We start from the raw sequence: 20,840 nt of genomic DNA on the forward strand, positions 1-20,840 counted from the left end.
CTATAGGAATTACGTGTATTTACTGTTGTTTCACAACATTTTCATCGTCAATATTACCCTTCAATTATTAGGCCTACCATACAGCACTGTCGCATAACGGCCCAACAGATAATTGAGTTGGAATACAGATTAAAGTGATGCATTCTTCATTACTGTTCCTCGCAGCCGCTAGTCTCCTGCAGTCAATGGACCAGACGGTTGACCCGTGCGAAGACTTCTACTCCTACACCTGCGGGCGCTGGTCTGATGAGCACCCGACCCCTGACACGGCCGTTGAGTACAACTGGTTCGCGGACCGCACGCAACACATGCTGCGTCGCATACGAGGTAACTTCCAGAGTTACGCTTTATCTTCCCAGACATGTTAAGTTTTAGCCCTGATCACTTACATAAAGTAGCCACGTTCAATTTGTAGGCTAGCGGTGTCAAAGAGGACGGAAGCTTTGTAGTTTCAATAATTTTAATTATGTCGCTGTCCATTGTCGTCGTCAAGTCTTTTGAAGGCCGCTCCAATACTCCACGCTGAGTTGCAAATTTTAGCAGTGTGTCTTGTTCTAGTTCACAGTGAAAATTAATTATATTACAGTTCAGTGTATAATAAAAATGTGGAGACCGTGGGAAGCAAATGAAGTGTCGGAACCGATACCCATGAACGTCAATAACGACGATGGTGATAATAATAATAATAATAATAATAATAATAATAATAATAATAATAATAATATATCAGAGTTAAATAACAATTCAAATTCAAAAGCTAGACCAAAATTATGTAAGCAGTGTCAAACGTTTGTGTGCAATGCTCACACGTATGTTCTGAAAAACAATTTTAGGTCAAGGAAAAATTTCGGAGACATCTAAAATTCTTAAATTAAATAGAAATACTGTAAGTAAAATTGTAAAAAAGGGGCCTAAGACACCTAAAAAGCGTGGACACAAAGTCACAAGATTTAATAAAGTAGATGGTTTTGCGTGTGATTACATTCGCCGTGAAATATATAATTCTTACAATAAGGGCCAATCCTTAACAATAAAAGAATTATTACAAAAAGTCAAACTTTCCGGTTTTCCTTATGGAGAAACATTTAATTACTTCTTTAAATAATTAATTTAAAATAAATAATCTAAATAATATAAATAATCTTCTAATTAACTCATGCTTTGAGCAATTAAGCCTAGCCCATTTCCCTGTTATATTAATATACAGCAGCAAAAAACAAGACGTGACAACGTCGCATTTTCATTTTATTATCGGTGCATGCAATAAAGACCTACAAATCTTAAGAGGAATGCCGCTGCCTAATAATTAAACGAGGCTACTTTACCAGATTGGCCATCTCTATGTTAAAACAGTAGCATGTGGAAGAGAATGCTGTCAATTGGTAACGACCGCTAGATAGAAGTACAGTTGCTGCATGCAATTCAAATGCGATGGCTGCATAGTGAAATTGATAAATGTTGTTGACTTCAAAGCTCATAAGGCTGATTGATGCACAGCAATTTAATGTAATTTTCAGACTTTCTTCAAGTTAGGTAATAAAAGTGATGGGAAAGTAGGCTTATAAGAATTTCCATTTTAATTACATACAAATTGTTTGTAATACAATGAAACCTGCCTTTGCAGTCACTTCATTTAAACGGCCACCTGGCCAAAAGGCCAATTTTCTCTGGAACCAATTGCATTTGCCATAAGATCAATAAAAATTCTCTCTTTATTTAGCGGCCACCTCATGCGCCGGTCAGCGGCCGGGGTCTATTTGGATTGGAACCTTACTATAACGGTCACTGTCCAACAAAAAATCTTTTCACGGATACTGTCTGACCTATTTTTTCGATGGTTAGAGGACAGGAAGCAATAGCTAAGTGTACAACAGTACACCCTCCATATCTTGGGGTTAGTTGGTTACTGTTTTATGACTCTTTTGTCACTTTCCGCTTCGACTCTGCACAGCTATAAATTCTTACTCGTTTTTTAAGGATTGAAACACGGACTTTTTGTATCGAAAATGTCACAGTATGCTTTAGGTAGTTAACCATTCGATTTTTTTTCCTCCTCTTTATATCTTTCTCTATATGGACCAGCTTTTACGAATTTTTCTTCTTTTCATTCACTCGATTCAGAAGAACTGTGAAGTTAGTTTGAGAGAAAAATCATGTCTAACAATAAATTTAGAGTGGTGTTAAGTTTAGAGGTGAGACGAAAATGATTGAAGAAAGTGAGAAGGGAACATCTGCGAGAAAAATTGCAGAAATATTCAAATGTGAAAGGACACAAATAAACGGTATAATTAAGAATAAAGATGAAATATTAAAAGACTGGGAGGAAGAGAGAATCTGTGTTTAGTAATGTGAATGATTTCGTTTACGAATGGTTCAAGTGTGCGAGGGCGAAGAAATTGGCAATAAGTGGGCTTATGATTCAAGAGGAAGCTCTTGAAATTGCCAAAGAACTCAATGTAAGAAATTTTGTTGCTAGTAATGGGTGGTTAGAGCGCTTCAGAAAACGGCATAACATTGCATTCCGTTCTGTGTCTGGTGAAGGAGGTGACATTGCAACCAATGTTATTGAAGGATGGGAAAAATAGACTGCTTTCAATTCTTGAGGAATATGAACTCAGAGACATTTACAATGTTTACTAAACAGGTTTTTCTTCAGAGCCCTCCCTAACAAAACTTAAGTTTTAAGAAAAAAGAGTGTAAAGGGGGGAAGTTTGCAAAAGACACTGAAGTAATACTGAATACGCAGTGTTGGCACCCAAAGTAGATCTCAATACATTGGTATCCTAAATATATTGTACTGTTGTTGAAAATGAATGGAGAAGCATACAGAGAGTAGAAATCAATGTGCTGATCATAGAAAATCAATAAATTACTAGAAATATAAAAAACCTGATATTACTAAATGTAGAGTCGTAAAAGCAAATATGAACTGGCTAATTTCGATGGAGCGAGTAAAATTCTTGTTAAGTGTTCTGTGCTTTCCTATCTGAAAAACAAACGTATATCTATGATAGGTAAAATAGAGAAATATATTGAAATGCCATATGAAGGTATGAATTTACTTACAAATTCATGCGAAAAATCTAAATCATCACCGTACACAGGTTGTTGAAATGAAGGGATGTATTTGTTGTACATGTAATCAGTTTATTTGAATAAACTGTATCCCGGTGACCAAATATTGTCGAGTATTCATTCTGATCTGCAAACTTACGTCATTTTAATTTGTTTCAATATTTGACATGATCTTTTTTAATGTTGTTTTGGGTGATTAATATTGTCACTATGTCATATTGTCGAGTATTCATTCTGATCTGCAAACTTACGTCATTTTAATTTGTTTCAATATTTGACATGATCTTTTTTAATGTTGTTTTGGGTGATTAATATTGTCACTATGTCATATTTTACTCTATTTGTGTCGTTTCCAATTGTAAAGCAAAGTTTTTGTAATTGATTTTAGATGGGTATCTGTTATATCTCGTACCTGAAGATGCCTACAAAAGGGCGAAAACGTTAGTATTAAGACTAAATAAGATGTAACACATCAGTGTTTTCTTTTATGTGTAATCAATGCTCAAGCCATAAGACGGAATAAAATATAATTAATTATATCTTGATACATGTTATATTCTTGGAAGTTTATAAGAAAAAAGGTTTCCTAAATTACCATTTTGGCCATTTTAAAATTACATTTTCTTAGGAACGTTCTAGTTTTAGGTTCACTATAACCGAAGTAAGGGTTCACTATAAACGGAAATATTAAAGTACTTTTTAATGTATGCAGTTCGGGACCAACGATTTAGGTTCACTATAGCCGAATGTTCACTATAACCGAGTTCAGTATATCCAGAGTTGACTGCATTAACTTTCCACCAATATGATATTATAGTTTGTTGTTACATCTATACTAATAATAAATCTGTAGCCGAAATTTTTGTGGTAATTTTCGATTTTCCAAAAATAATTGGTCCTAACATATATAATTAATCACCCTGAAACCGAAAATTGCTTTTTTGAAATTTTTATTTGTATGTCTGTCTGTCTGTCTGTCTGTCTGTATGTTTGTTACCTTTTCACGCGATAATGGCGGAACGAATTTCGATGAAAATTGGAATATAAATTAAGTTCGTTGTAACTTAGATTTTAGGCTATATGGCATTCAAAATACATTATTTAAAAGGGGGGTTATAGGGGACCTGAATTAAATAAATCGAAATATCTCGCTTATTATTGATTTTTGTGAAAAATGTTACATAATAAAAGTTTCTTTAACAATAATTTGCGATAAGTTTTACTACTTGAAAAATTTTGATAGGACTGATATTTAATGAGATAAATGAGTTTTAAAATTAAAATAACTTCCATCTAGGACCGTGTAATGAATTAAAAAACAAATGACTTCGTCTATAAGGGACCTTGGACAGCAACAATCGAAAGCTATGAAAGATAGCCTACAGAGAATGTTTCTGTGTTTGTATGAAGTAATATCGGAAGCTAAATTAACCGATTTGTATAATTAATTATTATTTCACCACTGGAAAGTGTAGTTTCTCTAGATGGACATAATGCTATAATGTTATTACAGTAACTTCTGATATAATATAATATAATATAATATAATATAATATAATATAATATAATATAATATAATATAATATAATATAATATAATTTAAGTTATTTGAATGGTTCAGTACCATAGTGGGCCAAGCGCCATTTACTGAATACATAGAAAACAAGGGTTAAAATTAAGTTATTACCATAATTCAATGGAAACCTATAACAAGTAAAATAAAGTATACACATTAAATCTAAATTATGTCAATGTTCATTAAACTATGGTTGCATGTAATAAAAATGAAGAAACATGCTAAAGGAATTGTCATTGCACCAAATGAGTATCTCTGGACCAAAATGATCGCATTTTAATTATTTGGATGCAATTTAAATTAAGTAACATATTAAACGATTTATCTTTCTATCAAACAGGAATGTTCCCTGGAATGTAATTATGTAATTACTTTATATTTATTTCTAACGGGTGCAGCGGAGCGCACGAGTACGGCTTGTACAAAATATGCAAAGCTATTTCACTTCCAACTTGTATATGCAAACTATAATGTTACAGATCACTTACAAGAGAACGCCTCAGACAGCGAACCGCAGCCTGTTACGCAAGCCAGAATCATGTTCAAGTCCTGCATGGATACAGGTGAGCTATTTATTGTGCTGACCTTACTGAAGACTTCAGACGAGATTTAAGATGTAACAGTTTATTTCATCTTCCAGACGAGCTGGATGCGCAGGGACTCGAACCAATGTTTCGTTTTTTGCGGGATATCGGCATGTCGGTACGGCCTGTCTTGAGCGATGAGCCGGACACCACGCCGTTCCACTGGGTGCCCATCGCCGTAGAGGCGAAGAGACGCGTCTTCCAGGATCTGCTGGTGGGGTTCGGCGTCTACCCGCAGAACACAAACCGCACCGTCAACAGACTGTCCCTGGGCACGCCCAACGTCAGATCGCCGCTGCCGGGGTGCGTACGGCGCCTCGCTAGTGTAGGGGATGTTACTTAATACTTACTCACAAATGGCTTTTAAGGAACCCGCAGGTTCATTGTCGCCCTTACATAAGCCCGCCATCGGTCCCTATCCTGTGCAAGATTAATCCAGTCTCTACCATCATATCCCACCTCCCTCAAATTCATTTTAATATTATCTTCCCATCTACGTCTCGGCCTCCCCAAAGATCTTTTTTCCCTTCGGCCTCCCAACTAACACTCTATATGCATTTCTGGATTCACCCAAACGTGCTACATCCACTGCCCATGTCAAACGTCTGGATTTAATATTCCTAATTATGTCAGGTGAACGATACCATGCGTGCAGTTCTGCGTTGTTTATAGACTGACAAATCGAACTGAAACCCTGACCGAGTTACTACGTGAGCGCTGGCTGTCTTGGGGAGGAGCAAGTGAGAAAGCACGGGGGGAAGGCAGAGAGCACTATGCACTATGTACTGGCAGCTCCAATCGCAGTTTGTCAAACCTGCTAACAAAAGCATTAAAAGGTTGACTAGTTGCCTGCAATGCTAGCATAATGGAACCTTCCTAGCCGACAGTCGAGGCAAAAATGAAGAATCCGTTATTGTGGTAATACTGGAGAGTGATTCTTCTATTGGTCGCGATGCCCACACACACCCTCTCAGATATTTACGTGGTGATTGGTGACTGAATGACGAGGAGCGAGGGAGAGAGAAGAAAGAAAGAGAGAGATTCCAGAAGTTGGCATGTTTTACGGGGTTTCACTTGAAGTTGTCGAACTATAACTTTCTCCAGTTTCCTATAACTTCATCCCTCTTAGCCCCAAATATTTTCCTAAGAAACTTATTCTCAAACACCCTTAATCTCTGTTCCTGTCTCAAAGTGAGAGTCCAAGTTTCATAATCATACAGAACAACCGGTAATATAACTGTTTTATAAATTCTAACTTTAAGAATTTTTGATAGCAGACTAGATGACAATACCTTCCCTACCATATTTATTCTGTGTTTAATTTCCTCCCGAGTGTCATTTATATATTAATGTTTATTTATTTATTTATTTATTTATTTATTTATGCCTATAACAGGGCAAGCCCCAATTATAATAGACAGTACAGATATTCGTTTACAAAAAAAAAACATAGATAACATGAAAAAGAGAGATGAAACAGATACAAGTGTAAATACAAATTAAAATGGAAAATGAGAAAAGGAAAGAAAAAAAAAAGAACAGACAAATAGATACTACCTAAATAAGAGATACAGATATAGATATAAATGAAAAATACAAAATAAAATAAATGAAAAATAGTTAAATATAGATATCATAGCCAAAAATGTAAAATATAGCTATAATTGGCAAATTACAGAGTAACAAATAGCAATATTATATAAAATCAACTACCTTCAGTATATTAATAAGAAAATGTTTGTATTCCATGTAAGATATGCAGAAATCTAGATCCCATGTTTTACATATTACATTGAAATTTGAACACATTTTTAACAATGGTGAATTTTTATGTGCTGAAGTGTTTGGTTTTTTATAATATAGCAATTGACGATTTCTAAAAATGTGATGTTCCAGCGTTAATCTGGATTTGTGATAATATTTCGCTATTATCAAGTAGACCGTTGAATATTTTATATAATAAAAGTTGTTCAGCAAGTAATCTACGACTGGCAAGAGACATTAAATTAAATTCAGCAAGTAGATTGTTGTACGAAATTTTATTTAATTAAAAGATAAAAATTAAAGTGAATTTCAAGTGCAAAGACAGATGTTGTAGAGCTTGCATGGAAGTGATAGGTATAGTACATGGATGATTCGTTGAATGAGGGGGGGGGGGCAAGAGAATAGGCTATGTATACATGAGTGATAAGAGAAAATGAGAGAGATGTAAGAGAAGAAGTGGAAGATTGAGTTAAATAAATTGCAGAAAGAATTTGATAGAAAAGAAATACTAGGTTATAAAGTAATCATGTAATTTAATTTTGTCATCTAGTTTAAGCAGGTATTTAAGTTCGATAATCCTCTGGCTTATGCATATTTTTCTGTTTCGATTCTGTCTTAGATAGACCTATAGCCTACTTATAACTTTATTTTGTATTAAGGGGAGAGGATGATATTTTTGATGAAAAGTGACTAAATTTAAAAAAAAAAATCTTTAAAATACCCTGTGATATGTGTGGATCGCCATTTTTAAACTTCCTGCATTATGGATTTTTAAATCACACGCCCGCTTTTATCGGTTTCCAGTAACTTCATTTTTTTTTTTTGCTACACTGCCAGACAAAATGGATATAATTTCTGAACTATGAAAGATACATGCAAGAAATTTAGAACACACATTCTTTAGACTATTAGGAAACTTTTCTCTGTAACAGAATTTTTTTAATTGATTTAATTTAAAAAATACGTCCGTTTGTTTGCAAGAAAGGAAATCAGAAAATTGTTACTAAATGTTAATTGTTTATTTTACAAACGTAGGGACTAATATCAAAATTCTGTTACAGATAGTCTGTAGAACATACTTTTGCAAATACATTGCAAAAACCGTTTAGATATATCGGTTTTAGTACAATCCTGCATTGGGTATATTTTTTTTCAAATTTGGGCCCCAAATAATTTTTTTTTCAAATATTTTTATTTGGTTGACTTGCCACAGCTATGAGCTCTCTACATACAAAAAATTAATAATTTAGCCTACACCAAATAGGAAAAATGTTTTAAAAAATACCATCCTCTCCCCTTAACATTATATTATCATGTATTTCCTCTCGTTGAATGCAAGATAAGGTCGTGAAGGTCTCACGGCCTTAACTGTACCAGAAAACAAATGTTAATCCCGATTTTCTGTAAAGGTAGGAGATTTAATCTCTCGCCAACCCTGGGCCGATTTGGCCTATAATGGTGTTCACCTTACCAGGTGAAAAGGCAAAAATGTATAAATTGTGGTATAATAATGGCAGTAGAAGGGGAAGCGTTCTCACCAACACACCTTGCTTAGATCCTGATAATTATAACACTTCCACATATTCAATGAATCATACGAGACACCCTAACATTTTGTTACTGGGCTTACAGGTATCGTGACGTAGACAAGAGGATCGATGCACGGCGTAGGAAGGCCAGGACGTCAAAGGACAGCGAAGATGAAGAAGATCCCTACTCGGCAGCCTTCCTGCAGTATCTTGCGCAAGTCATAGGGTATATATACAAGTGGAACACGAATAGCACCGATAAAACCGACAAAGTTAAGAACGACGCTTTCGACCTGGCCATCAAGATGGCCGCTATCCACATCTACGAGATGGACGAACGACTGACGCATGTAAGGAAACAAAATTCTCACTAGGTCAGATTAGGTTAGGTTAGGTTAGGTTAGGTTAGGTTAGGTTAGGTTAGGTTAGGTTAGGTTAGGTAACGGTGGCTAGGGGCGGGTTAAGGTCGACCCTTTGCGCGTCCTTTCTGAAAAGGAATTTTAAAATGTTACATTTGTTCTAATCAAATTTCTGCACATTTAAAGGAAAAAACTAAAATTCTTTCAATCATTTATTATCATAATACGCGTCTTCTAAATTGACTGAGCATATTTGGAATTCAATCAATAGCGTTCCTAAAACAAGCTAGGCCTATGAAATGTTTCATATAAAACTTTTCTATTTCGAAAAAGAAGCAAAAACGAGCAAAATTATATCAGACTTTTTTGTTTGAAATATCGCAAAGAATAACCCCTTAAAATTAATGCAATTACTTACTATTCTCTCTGTATAACTGCAGACATATTAAAGGACACCCACTATGTGTTTGGCAATCAACATTATTTACTTCAACACCAAAGAGTGCAGTGAGAAGAGCTAAGAAGGCAAGAAATTGTAATTATTATTATTATTATTATTATTATTATTATTATTATTATTATTATTATTATTACTATTTAATACGAGAAAAATTCGTACCGGCACCGGGAATCGAACCCAGGACCTTTCAGCTCTGCGCGCTGAGCGTTCTTTCCAACTGAGCTATGCCGGGACATGATCCACGGCGCCGGCCGAACCCCTCTCGTAATGCTTTTACGGCCTTACTACCTGCATTTGAGACGATACAAGTCATGTATGCAGGAGCGCATATTTAAATGATTTTGTGGCCATATTCATCATCAGTTTGTGACAACTGCTAATAATAATAATAATAATAATAATAATAATAATAATAATAATAATAATAATAATAATAATGATAATAATAATAGTAAATATAATAGTAATAATAATAATAATAATAATAATAATAATAATAATAATAATAATAGCCTAATCGTATTTAAATAGTAGGAAAGGAGAATATATATATATATATATATATATATATATTATATTTAGCACTTATATTTATTGACTAACCTACATAACTAATAAAAACCGTAATTCATACTGTATTCTTATCAACACTAATTCAGGTTGTGCAATAGCTGCTTTTTGTAATTCTACGACACTGGAATTTTAGGGAATAGAATGCGCTATGTTTTCAGTTTACCCAGTCGTATTCTTATGTGGATTAAACTTCAATCAACAGATTCTATAATATTAAAAACACGCCGTTTCTCTTTCTTGTAACAAGTATGTCAGCTATTAATGGCTTATTTCCAAATGAATATTGCTTGTTGATTTTCATTTGTCGACATTGGGATATGCCTATGTACACGTCATATATTATTATTATTATTATTATTATTATTATTATTATTATTATTATTATTATTATTATTATTATTATTATTATTATACTAGCCGTACCATTGCGCTCCACTGCTCCCGTTAGAAATAAATATAAAGTAATTACATAATTAAAATTGAACATTTGATCCAGGGAACATTCGTGTTTGATATAAGGATAAATCGTTTATTATGTTACTTAATTTAAATTGTATTTGCATAATTTAAATGCGATCATTTTGATCCAGAGACCACTCATTTGGTCATAAAAATTATTTTAGGAAATACAGGAAACGAATGTACAGAATAGCCTATCAAGTTTTCTGTGCATAAGAAGCTATTTTAATCTTACCTGTCCTCGATTCACTCACAAGTTACTGTAATAACATTATAGCATTATGTCCATCTAGAGAAACTACACTTTCCAATGGTGAATTAATAATTAATTATACAAATCGGTTAATTTAGCTTCTGATATTATTTCATACAAACACAGAAACATTATCTGTAGGCTATCCTTCATAGCTTTCGATTGTTGTTTTCCAAGGCCCCTTATAGGCGAAGTCATTTGCTTCTATTTCAGTACAGCGCCTTAGATGGCAGTTATTTTAATTTTAAAACTCATTTATCTCATTAAATATCAGTCCTATCAAAATTTTTCAAGGAATAAAACTTATCGCAAATTATGTTTAAAGAAACTTTTGTTGTGTAACATTTTTCAGAAAAATCTATAATAGGCGAGATATTTCGATTTATTTAATTCAGGCCCCCTTATAACCCCCCCTTTTAAATAATGTATTTTGAATGCCATATAGCCTAAAATCTAAGTTACAACGAACTTAATTTATATTCCAATTTTCATCGAAATCCGTTCAGCCATTATCGCGTGAAAAGGTAACAAACATACAGACTGACAGACAGACAGACAGACATACAAACAAAAATTTCAAAAAAGCGATTTTCGGTTTCAGGGTGATTAATTATATATGTTAGGACCAATTATTTTTAGAAAATTGAAAATTACCAGAAAAATTTCGGCTACAGATTTATTATTAGTATAGATAATTTATTTCCAAGAAATAGTCTGCCCAGGCATCCTGGGTTGCCAAAAACACAGAATAACACATATATAAGAATAATAACGATGACAGTAAAATAGATTAGTCAAATTGAAATGTGAACTAGGAGCTTAAATTTAAGAAATAATAAATTTGTACATATATTGTAACAATCACACACTAACGGATAGAAAGAAGGGGGGATTATGATATTCCGTATAAATGATTTTTCAGAATTGCCACAGACCCTTTAATGCTAGGAGTAATTATTTTTGGAATGATGTCATGGATTCCAAATGTTTTGATAGTGCTTACAGTTGATTTTGGGATGGTGCCCCTCGCTCCGATCATTAAACCATGTACTTCCCAGGTGCCTTCCATCTGATATTTTTCTCGAAAATACGGAATAGTAGGCTCATAAATTTGTTGTTTCTCTTTGTTGACCTCAGATGTTTGGGTCTAGTTCATCTCAAATCTAACAGTTGGGTCCAGTATAAAGCCTTTACTATTAGTCTTGTCTAGAGCCACGATGTCCGTTCGTCTAATTCCGCCGCCTTCTGACGCAACGCAGTGCACCTCTTCATGGACCTCGAAGGATCTTTTTCTAAAGGCTTGTGCTATTAGTTTTCGGATGTTATGATGGCGTAAATTTCTCAGGAGTTCTCCATGCTGTCTAAATTATTTATATGAAATAATTTTGAAAGAAATGATTGCAGGCTGTTTAAAGTAATTCACAGCCTTGAGGCTGGAAAAATCTTTGAAAAGTCGACATATCTATACTGAGGTGATATTTCGTGCCTAAAGAGTCCTTCCTCAATCCCTAGTCTGTACTATTTCCACATCTCAAATTAATGACGTTCATCTACTTTACAGGTAATGAACGAATATGACGAATCTGAACTCGATCCAATCGAAATGAGTGTTCAGGAACTGCAGGAGTGGACGGACGGCGGCCATAATGGATCTCTAATGGTAAGTATTCTAAATTATCTTTCTTAATCTTTCTGCATAACAATGTAGTCTCCTTACGTAAATGGTAGTCAGAAGAATAACCTAATTCAGAAGTCTTTTTCTTACATATGCACTCACGAGTTCAAGGATTTACCAACAGATGGCAATAAGAGAATTATGTGGTTTTGCGCCATCTCTCGACAAACAGTACAACTTGTTACACGTTTGTGACAGTTGTACAAATGTCTCATTCTTCAAGTAATGCTTTATGCAGCTCATGCTTGAGGGTCTGCAGCAAAGACATATCTACAAAGACAAGTCCTTCAAAATAAAGTGGACAGAATAATTTTTGAAGCAGATTACGACATTCGCAATGTTCAATTACATGAAGATCTTGGTCTTAAGGGGTTAGGTACAGTTTACACCAGTAAAATTTTTGGAAATATTCAACTTTTTTTTTTCCTCCATTACTGTATCTTGTACAATAATGAAAATTGCTATGTGTAAAACACAGTCCTTCTGCTATATGAAAAAAATATTTTTACGATTTTTAAAAAATTATTTTTTTTTTTCAAAATACAAAATGGTGGCAGTTTACTGTGCAGTGATGAACCGTTTCCCTCATAACTCATAAACTTGTTAACTTTTTCATGTTCTCTCTCTTTTATTTTATTGCTGAAACTCATTTTTACAATATCATGCTCTTTCAACTACATTCCTTAATAAATAAATTTTCTTTTTATTTTGTGTTAGAAGAAAATACTGATATTTGACCATTTTTAAAATGAATTTATTTTTTTATCACACAATCTATCAAAGGTAGAGAAATGAACTTGCATGACATTGTAGATATGACATGCATAAATACACACAAAAAACGTCATCACAGAATGTTGGATAGCTTTTGAGTTATGTGGGAAACGCTTCATCACTGCACACTGAACTGAATTTTGAAAAAAAAAAAAATATGTAAACAATTTTTTTAAACCATAAAAGTATTTTTTTCATATAGCAGAAGGACGATGTTTTACACATACTAATTTTCATTATTGTACAAGATACAATAATGGAGGAAAAAAATGTTAAATATTTCCAAAATTTTACTGCTGTAAGCTGTACCTAACCCCTTAAGTATGTCACACAAGAGATTCAACAGACAGCCAGCATTTTCTTCCTTCAAACTAGTGATAATATCAATCCAATGATCTCAAATTTAGGGCAATATTATTCTCGAAATTGCAAGTACAAAATACCTAAACAAATTTCAATAGCAACTCCGTGAATCAATACATCTGGTACAATGACCACTTCATCGGCTTACGGTGTAGTGTTATTATTCCGTGATCTTATCATCTGATGTGTAGTTCATGGAGCAGGCGTGAGCGAGGGCTCGAAACTGTGTCCTCCGTCATTGAAGGGAGTGATAAGACTTCTTTGAAACTAGTACAATGTTGATTTCGTACTTTTTTGTGAAGCATCTTCAAAAGATTTGAAACCAATCTAATGAAGATGTGAAACTTAAAAAATATTTACTAATATAATAATTCATTTCAGAGTTTGATTAGTGTTATTTTACGACGCTGTATCAACATCTAGGTTATTTAGCGTCTGAATGAAATGAAGGTGATAATGCCGGTGAAATGAGTCCGGGGTCCAACACCAAAAGTTACCCAGCATTTGCTCGTATTGGGTTGAGGGAAAACCCCGGAAAAAACCTCAACCTGGTAACTTGTCCCGACAGGGATTCGAACCCGGGCCACCTGGTTTCACAGCCAGACGCGCTGACCGTTACTCACAGGTGTGGACGAGTTTGATTAGGAAAAGAACAATTAATCAAGGCCAGAATGATCCAGTGGATTTATCGTATTTTTTGTTTGGTTTTCAAACAGAGCTCTCAGTAAGAAATTAATTGACACTTCTCGAATTTTCTCTGTTTTTTTTTTCTAATATTTTCAATTTGTGATCTTCGTTAGTGGTTTCGTGACATATAAAAGGCTTTCGAATGGTGATATTTTTAGGCAATATGTTCCAAACTTACTTTTCCACCAGAGACCTCCACAAATTTTATCGCAGTGATATCTTATGGCTCTTCATGCGCAATTTTATCTTTTTTCGCTTAAATGGACGTAAAATGTAGCCATATTTTATCCTTCTTCTGCAGCTGAATTGGACGGAATACTTCACGCTAATGTTCGAAGGTGTCGAGAACGTCACTCTGGACTTGGAGGGAGAGGATAAGATCGTGGTGACAAATGCCAACTATTTGCGAGACTTGGCAAAGCTGCTTGCAGAAACACCCAGCAAGACTTTAGGTAAGACTTTAGTATCTATACAGAAAGTACAATATATTCGCCAAGGAATTGCGTGAAATTTGCCTTACAGTTGAAGAAATATGGAGAAAATGCACCCAGGTAATCAACCCAAGTGAGAATTGAGCCCTCACCCGAGCACAGATCTAGATCAGCTGGAAAAAGCGCCTGTCACCTGAGCTACAAAAGTGGTCAGTTGAAAATAAAAAATATATATATAAATTTTGTAAGATAGGTTTAGAATGTCTGGAGGACTACAAATTTTAGAAATGTATGATAACTGGAAAATTGTTTGTCAAAACAGGGTGCGGTGGCACTATATTGTAAACTCTGTAGCCAAGAGCTTTCATATTTTATAAGGCTTTATAATAATAATAATAATAATAATAATAATAATAATAATAATAATAATAGTAATAATAGTAATAATAATAATAATAACAATAATAATAATAAAGGTTTAGAATCGCACAAGTCCAAATATGGACTAAAGATTATGGATACGTAAAATAATTTTATTTTGAAAGAATATAAAAATTAATTTGAGTTATGTAAAGTAGGTAAGTTACTTAACGAGTATTACCACAGTCTAGTATATACAGTCGCGAAGCTTAATACGTAGTAAATATGCAAACATTAGATAGTTGCTCACCACTAGGATCGCTAATATCGACTCATTACAGGCAATGCAAAATAGTACCGTCACAATCTATTGTTTCTAGCACCCTCAAAACTCAAGCTTCGTGACTGTATATAGTAGACTGTGGTATTACTGACAAATTGGAAGGGATTATTTTTCTGGTTCATTTCTGATATAGTTCTCAGCGAAATCGAAGTTGAATCCCAATGAAACATGACTTTTACGAGGTATGTTAAGCAGTGGTGTGATACATACCGCGTATATTTTTTTCAGAACTGACGCTATGGTGGGAGGTAGTGCATGTTCTGGCGCCTTTAACGAACCGAGACTTGCGACACCTGAAAGAGCGTTACATCGAGAAGGTGATGGGTGGGCAGGCACCTGAGGCGAGGTTAGTATTGTGGTGACAATATGCATTATACATTTTCCAAGATATACTTACCCCGAAATATCAAAATTGTCATTCTGTATGTTATAAAATCTCAATAAAACATTGTGTTACTTTCTCCATGCTACTTCAACATACATGCCAATAAAGTTTACTCATCTCTGCAACATTAAACAGCGTAGAAGTGAAATAATCGTGCAGATTTTCAGAGCGAATAGCTCATGTAATATGTAACAAAAAGTGTAATACTATAAGTCTATTTGTGGAAAGTCCACAGTTTTGTCAGAAAAAAAAGTTTTTACTGCAAATGTTTAACTCCCTCTTATTCAGTAACTATTGCGAGTATAATCGATAGAAAATCTAATAAAGAATCATTTATCCCTCTGGCGTGTGGACGCTTTTCGTGTAAATTTAATTTAAAAACCACTAATTTGAAACCAATGACCGATGCGACCAGCTTGCAACATTGTAGCTAGAAAGGGAGATGCGAGTTAGTTCACTAAGGCAGACAGACGTGAGTTCGCTGATCTCTTACATCTATTATATGTCTGGCGAGGACAAATTTATTTTTCTGAAAGGATATCTCTCTAGATAAATAAACACGAAAGCATAGTGAATTACGCGAATATTTCGTCACTAGTTTCTACATATATTATCAAATTTGTTCATTTATTACACTGCGTGTGGAAAGTGTAAGCATGAATTGAGACTGTGTACTACTTAGATCTCTCACGGACTGATTAACCATGTGAAAATCATAGAATTCCTTATCTTCATTAAGAGGCCATTGTCCTGTAGGTATTTTTTTGGTTATCTTCAATCTTTAATATTACTAGGTTCGTCTGTCAAGCAGGCGGCTCGAGTTCGAACCCCTATCAGGCCTGATCGGCGTATTTTAAGTCACCTCTGAATATGATATCCGTATCCTTTGATATATGAAAATTACATCCATTACTCTTGTAGTTAGTACATACTAATTAATTTCTATTTTTCTGATTCAGATCGACATTCTGCGCAAACACTGTGAACTACCTCATGGGCATGGCCGTTAGCTACTTCTTTGCGGACACCACGTTTCTGAATGTTACCAAGAGCAAGGTACTTACATGCATCTAACGTAAGAGAGGAAATAATACCATCTTCTGAAAACAAACGATCTTTGGGATACTCAGAATACTTTGTTCCTTAAGTTACGTATTCATGTTTCTGAAATGAAAGACGGTGAATTTTATCACATGACTTGGGACAGGTTATGTAATAAGTAGAGCCCAGTGTTTGGTCACATTGAACTACAAGTTTAGTGAACACATACCTACGCTCTCCACTGTTTTATGCATCGAACGAGGCGGCAAGGACCCAGCTACTGATACTGATAAACTTGTACAGTCAGCTCACGAAAGAAATTACGTAGCGTATTCATTTGCAAAATACTGTTGTGGGAAATGATGATTGTTTATACGAGTATTATAAGAAAAACTGACATGAATGTTTATAATTTTTAAAAAGAAGTAGGCCTATATAGTAAATTATAAATCCTATTGTAGGAAACAGAACATTTCAAGACTTTCACAATAATAAGAAAAAACTATAACCTACATAGTAATTCCTTACGACATACCTCAATTTCACAAGAAGTTACTGATGCATACATAAAATAAGATACATCGATGTGTGTATTGGCGTGATGCTAGTCTACCAAGACATGCAAATCTTTATTAATATTGTAATCTTATGCAGGTCGGCAAAAAACAGTTTCAATCAGTTCAATAATTAATCGACCCTTACCCATCGGTACTCAATTTCTATTATCTTCTGCGCTGATTATACCGACGTGGCGTGTGCGTGAGCTATCATCTACCTATACCCCATAGCACAACTAACCTGTTTTCTTCACTCGGTGACTAAACGCTGGCCTTTAGTAATAAGAAAGGTTTTTGAGATTGAGAAAGATATGTTGGAATGCTGCATAGCACAATTTGTTACAGGCCTCTCATACCTATTCATTCATTCATTCATTTAGTGTTCTGCCCAAGGGCATCTTTCTACAATCTTTCCTATTTTCTGCCTTCCTCTTTGTTTCCTCATATGCTTCATATATCTTAATGTCGTCTATCATCTGATATCTACTTTTACCCCGAACTCTTCTCCCGTTCACCATTTCTTCCAGTGCAGCAGCCTTCAGTATGCAGTTTCTTCTCAGGTAGTGACCCAACCAATTTCTTTTTACATTTTTGATACCGAATATAAACTGCATCGAGATGACAAAGATGTATTAGTCAAAATATGTCATCTTCCATTTTTATGATTATTATAGAACTGTACTCTTACGTTCTGTAAAACAAAAACCACAATACGTTGTTTTGGAGTGCGAAATAAATGTATTTTAAATATTTTAGTTGTTTTCCAAAAAAATTTATGATCCTTTCTGATGTAGCTGTAGATGAATGAATGGTAGCATTCCATGAACTGAAATCTTTACGACTGGAATTTTGTAGAATTGAATTTTGCAAGCAGTATTAATCATTTAATGTAATAATATAATGTCGTCTGTGCAAGTAAAATTTTAGAAGCATCAACGTAGTTTTTATACAAGACGTTTATAGACTGTTTATTAAGTCATTACTCTTTCCTCTTTCAATATATCCTGCATCCAAGCACGTAAATTTTAAAACTATAGCTGAGATTGCAGTGGAATGGAAAACCAGCGCAAGCCATGGAAAATTGCCAAAGTAGCTTGAGTGTAATATCACCGATTTACATGACCCGACTTCTACAAGCTACTGAACTTGGAATAGAAGAGCAAGAAAGGTTTCTTATATTAGCAACAAATAGTGTCGTACATTAAAATTTTACTTGTCTCATGAAACGTGCAGTGAAATGTAACTTACGCCTTCACTATTCACTGAACTACTGCAAAATAGAAAGAGTTTTAAAAAGTTTGTAAAAAATGAATCGCCTAGAATCAAATTGCACTTTATCCAAAAATTTCATTTGTCAGAAAAGGTGAAAAACTACTGCAGTTAGTCTCCAAACAATGATTTTACTACTAGAGTTAAGGCAGATAAATTCCAGTTTGGCTACAAACGAGCAGTTTATCACAATCCCTACAGAGTTCTGTACTGAAACTTACCTTAATCCTATATGTCATAATTGTGAGAAAGCGCAATTTGATTCTAGGAGACTCGGATTATGTATTTCTCATTAACGTAATCAAGGTATTTTATGATTATTAAGAATTTATATAGAAAGAAGGCAGTAACATTAAAGCAATAAAATCTGCATCATTTTTCAACTATAGATATGTGTGAATATTCTGAAAATCTTCAATATTTGTTCGAAGCAGTTTATGTTATATGCTGTTCTTTGGTTTATGACAACTAACACCATATTCTAAATGGTCGAAGCTCAACTCTTTGGAATATACATAATTCATGAGCAAATTATTTCTAAAACGGCAAAATATTTTAGTACAATTTCACCCAGATGGAACTCTGACACAACAAATATTATATACGACAGTTCTGAACTATTTCTCTTATAAAGAAGAAATTGATTTCATGCTGTTTTTGGGGATTTGTAAATTAATTTTAATTTTTTTAGTGAATCTATGAAGTTTTATGTAGTTGTTGTTCAGAAAAACAATCACATGAATTCCAAATTTAATAATTTTTGGAAGAGGACAGTGCAAAGAGCAGAAGGATAGTATCCAAGCACTACCTATCAGTGAGAGTAAAGACATGAAAGGTTGTTCCAGTACAATATAGTGAATGAAATTAGTGAGCGATCTATTTCTTTGCTATAATTATAACTCTGTAATTCTGTAAATGTCACACTTATAATTATGCATTTATGAAAATAATGATTTATCTTGCTTGTATTATAAATTATGGGAAATACCTGTTATTATTCGGTTGAGAAGCTTTTGTTATCTAGTCTTCTGTCAAAATATGTGAAAGTTAGAATTTATAAAACACTTATATTACCGGTTGTTCTGTATGGCTGTGAAACTTGGACTCTCACTTTGAGAGAGGAACACAGGCTAAGGGTGTCTGAGAATAAGGTGCTTAGGAAAATATTTGGGACTAAGGGGGATGAAGTTACAGGAGAATGGAGAAAGTTACACAATGCAGAACTGCACGCATTGTATTCTTCACCTAACATAATTAGGAACATTAAATCCAGACGTTTGAGATGGGCAGGGCATGTAGCACGTATGGGAGAATCAAGAAATCCATATAGAGTGTTAGTTGGGAGACCGGAGGGAAAAAGACGTTTGGGGAGGCCGAGACGTAGATGGGAAGATAATATTAAAATGGATTTGAGGGAGGTGGGATATGATAATAGAGACTGGATTAATCTTGCACAGGATAGGGACAGATGGCGGGATTATGTGACGGCGGCAATGAACCTCCGGGTTCCTTAAAAGCCATTTGTAAGTAAGTAAGTAACTAAGTTACGTATTCATGTTTCTTAAATGAAATACTTTATCACATGACTTGGGACATGTTATGTAATAAGTAGAGCCCAGTGTTCGGTCACATTGAACTACAAGTTTAGTGAAAACACATTTACGCTCTCCACTGTTTTATGCATAGAACGAGGCGGCAAGGACCCAGCTACTGATACTGATAAACTTGTACAGTACTGGCAAAAAAAACCGGACCGACCCTAAACAGTCTTTCACATAGTGAATGAAAATAGTGAGCAATCTATTTCTTTGTTATAATTATAACTGTGTGTAATTCTGTAAATGTCAGATCTATAATTAAGCATTTGTGAAAATAATCATTTATCTTGCTTGTATTGTAAGTTTCTTGATTTAAAGATAGGTACGAGATCCTACACAATATATTTTCTTACTAGTAGAAACAATTACTAAAAATTTTAATATTTGAAATTTGAAACTAGATTTAAAACTCCGTATGGCCCTAAAATTACTTATAATAACTAATGTAATGACTTTTATTAATATTAACAACGATATGCCATACAGGTGGAAGAAATGCTGTCGGACATAAAGTGGGCCTTCTCATCGCTTGTGAGATCGGTGGACTGGATGGATGAGGATACTAAACTCGCGACCCTAGAAAAGGCAGACTCTCTGAAGCATTTCGTGGGATTCCCCGAATGGCTTCTGGAGCCTGGTCAGCTGGAAATATACTACGATGGGGTCAGTAAGAGAAAATTTATATCTTCAATAGTGTTAAGTCTTCAATGTCTCGAAATATCTAT

General features: G+C 34.3%; 1 protein-coding gene across 2 annotated transcripts in view; it reads left to right on the forward strand.

Annotated features, from left to right (window-relative positions):
- The window catches only part of Nep5 (Neprilysin 5), a 192,930-nt gene that overhangs the window by 146,944 nt on the left and 25,146 nt on the right, over window positions 1-20,840 (forward strand). For both annotated transcript variants that reach the window (XM_069840179.1, XM_069840180.1), the window contains exons 6-14: window positions 166-327; window positions 5,131-5,214; window positions 5,292-5,538; window positions 8,632-8,878; window positions 12,194-12,292; window positions 14,433-14,583; window positions 15,494-15,611; window positions 16,610-16,706; window positions 20,602-20,778. In XM_069840179.1, the coding sequence (XP_069696280.1) occupies window positions 166-327; window positions 5,131-5,214; window positions 5,292-5,538; window positions 8,632-8,878; window positions 12,194-12,292; window positions 14,433-14,583; window positions 15,494-15,611; window positions 16,610-16,706; window positions 20,602-20,778 (1,382 nt within the window). The remainder of the gene's footprint in view (window positions 1-165; window positions 328-5,130; window positions 5,215-5,291; window positions 5,539-8,631; window positions 8,879-12,193; window positions 12,293-14,432; window positions 14,584-15,493; window positions 15,612-16,609; window positions 16,707-20,601; window positions 20,779-20,840) is intronic.

Source organism: Periplaneta americana, chromosome 11 (assembly GCF_040183065.1).
Source record: "Periplaneta americana isolate PAMFEO1 chromosome 11, P.americana_PAMFEO1_priV1, whole genome shotgun sequence".
NCBI lineage: Eukaryota > Metazoa > Arthropoda > Insecta > Blattodea > Blattidae > Periplaneta > Periplaneta americana.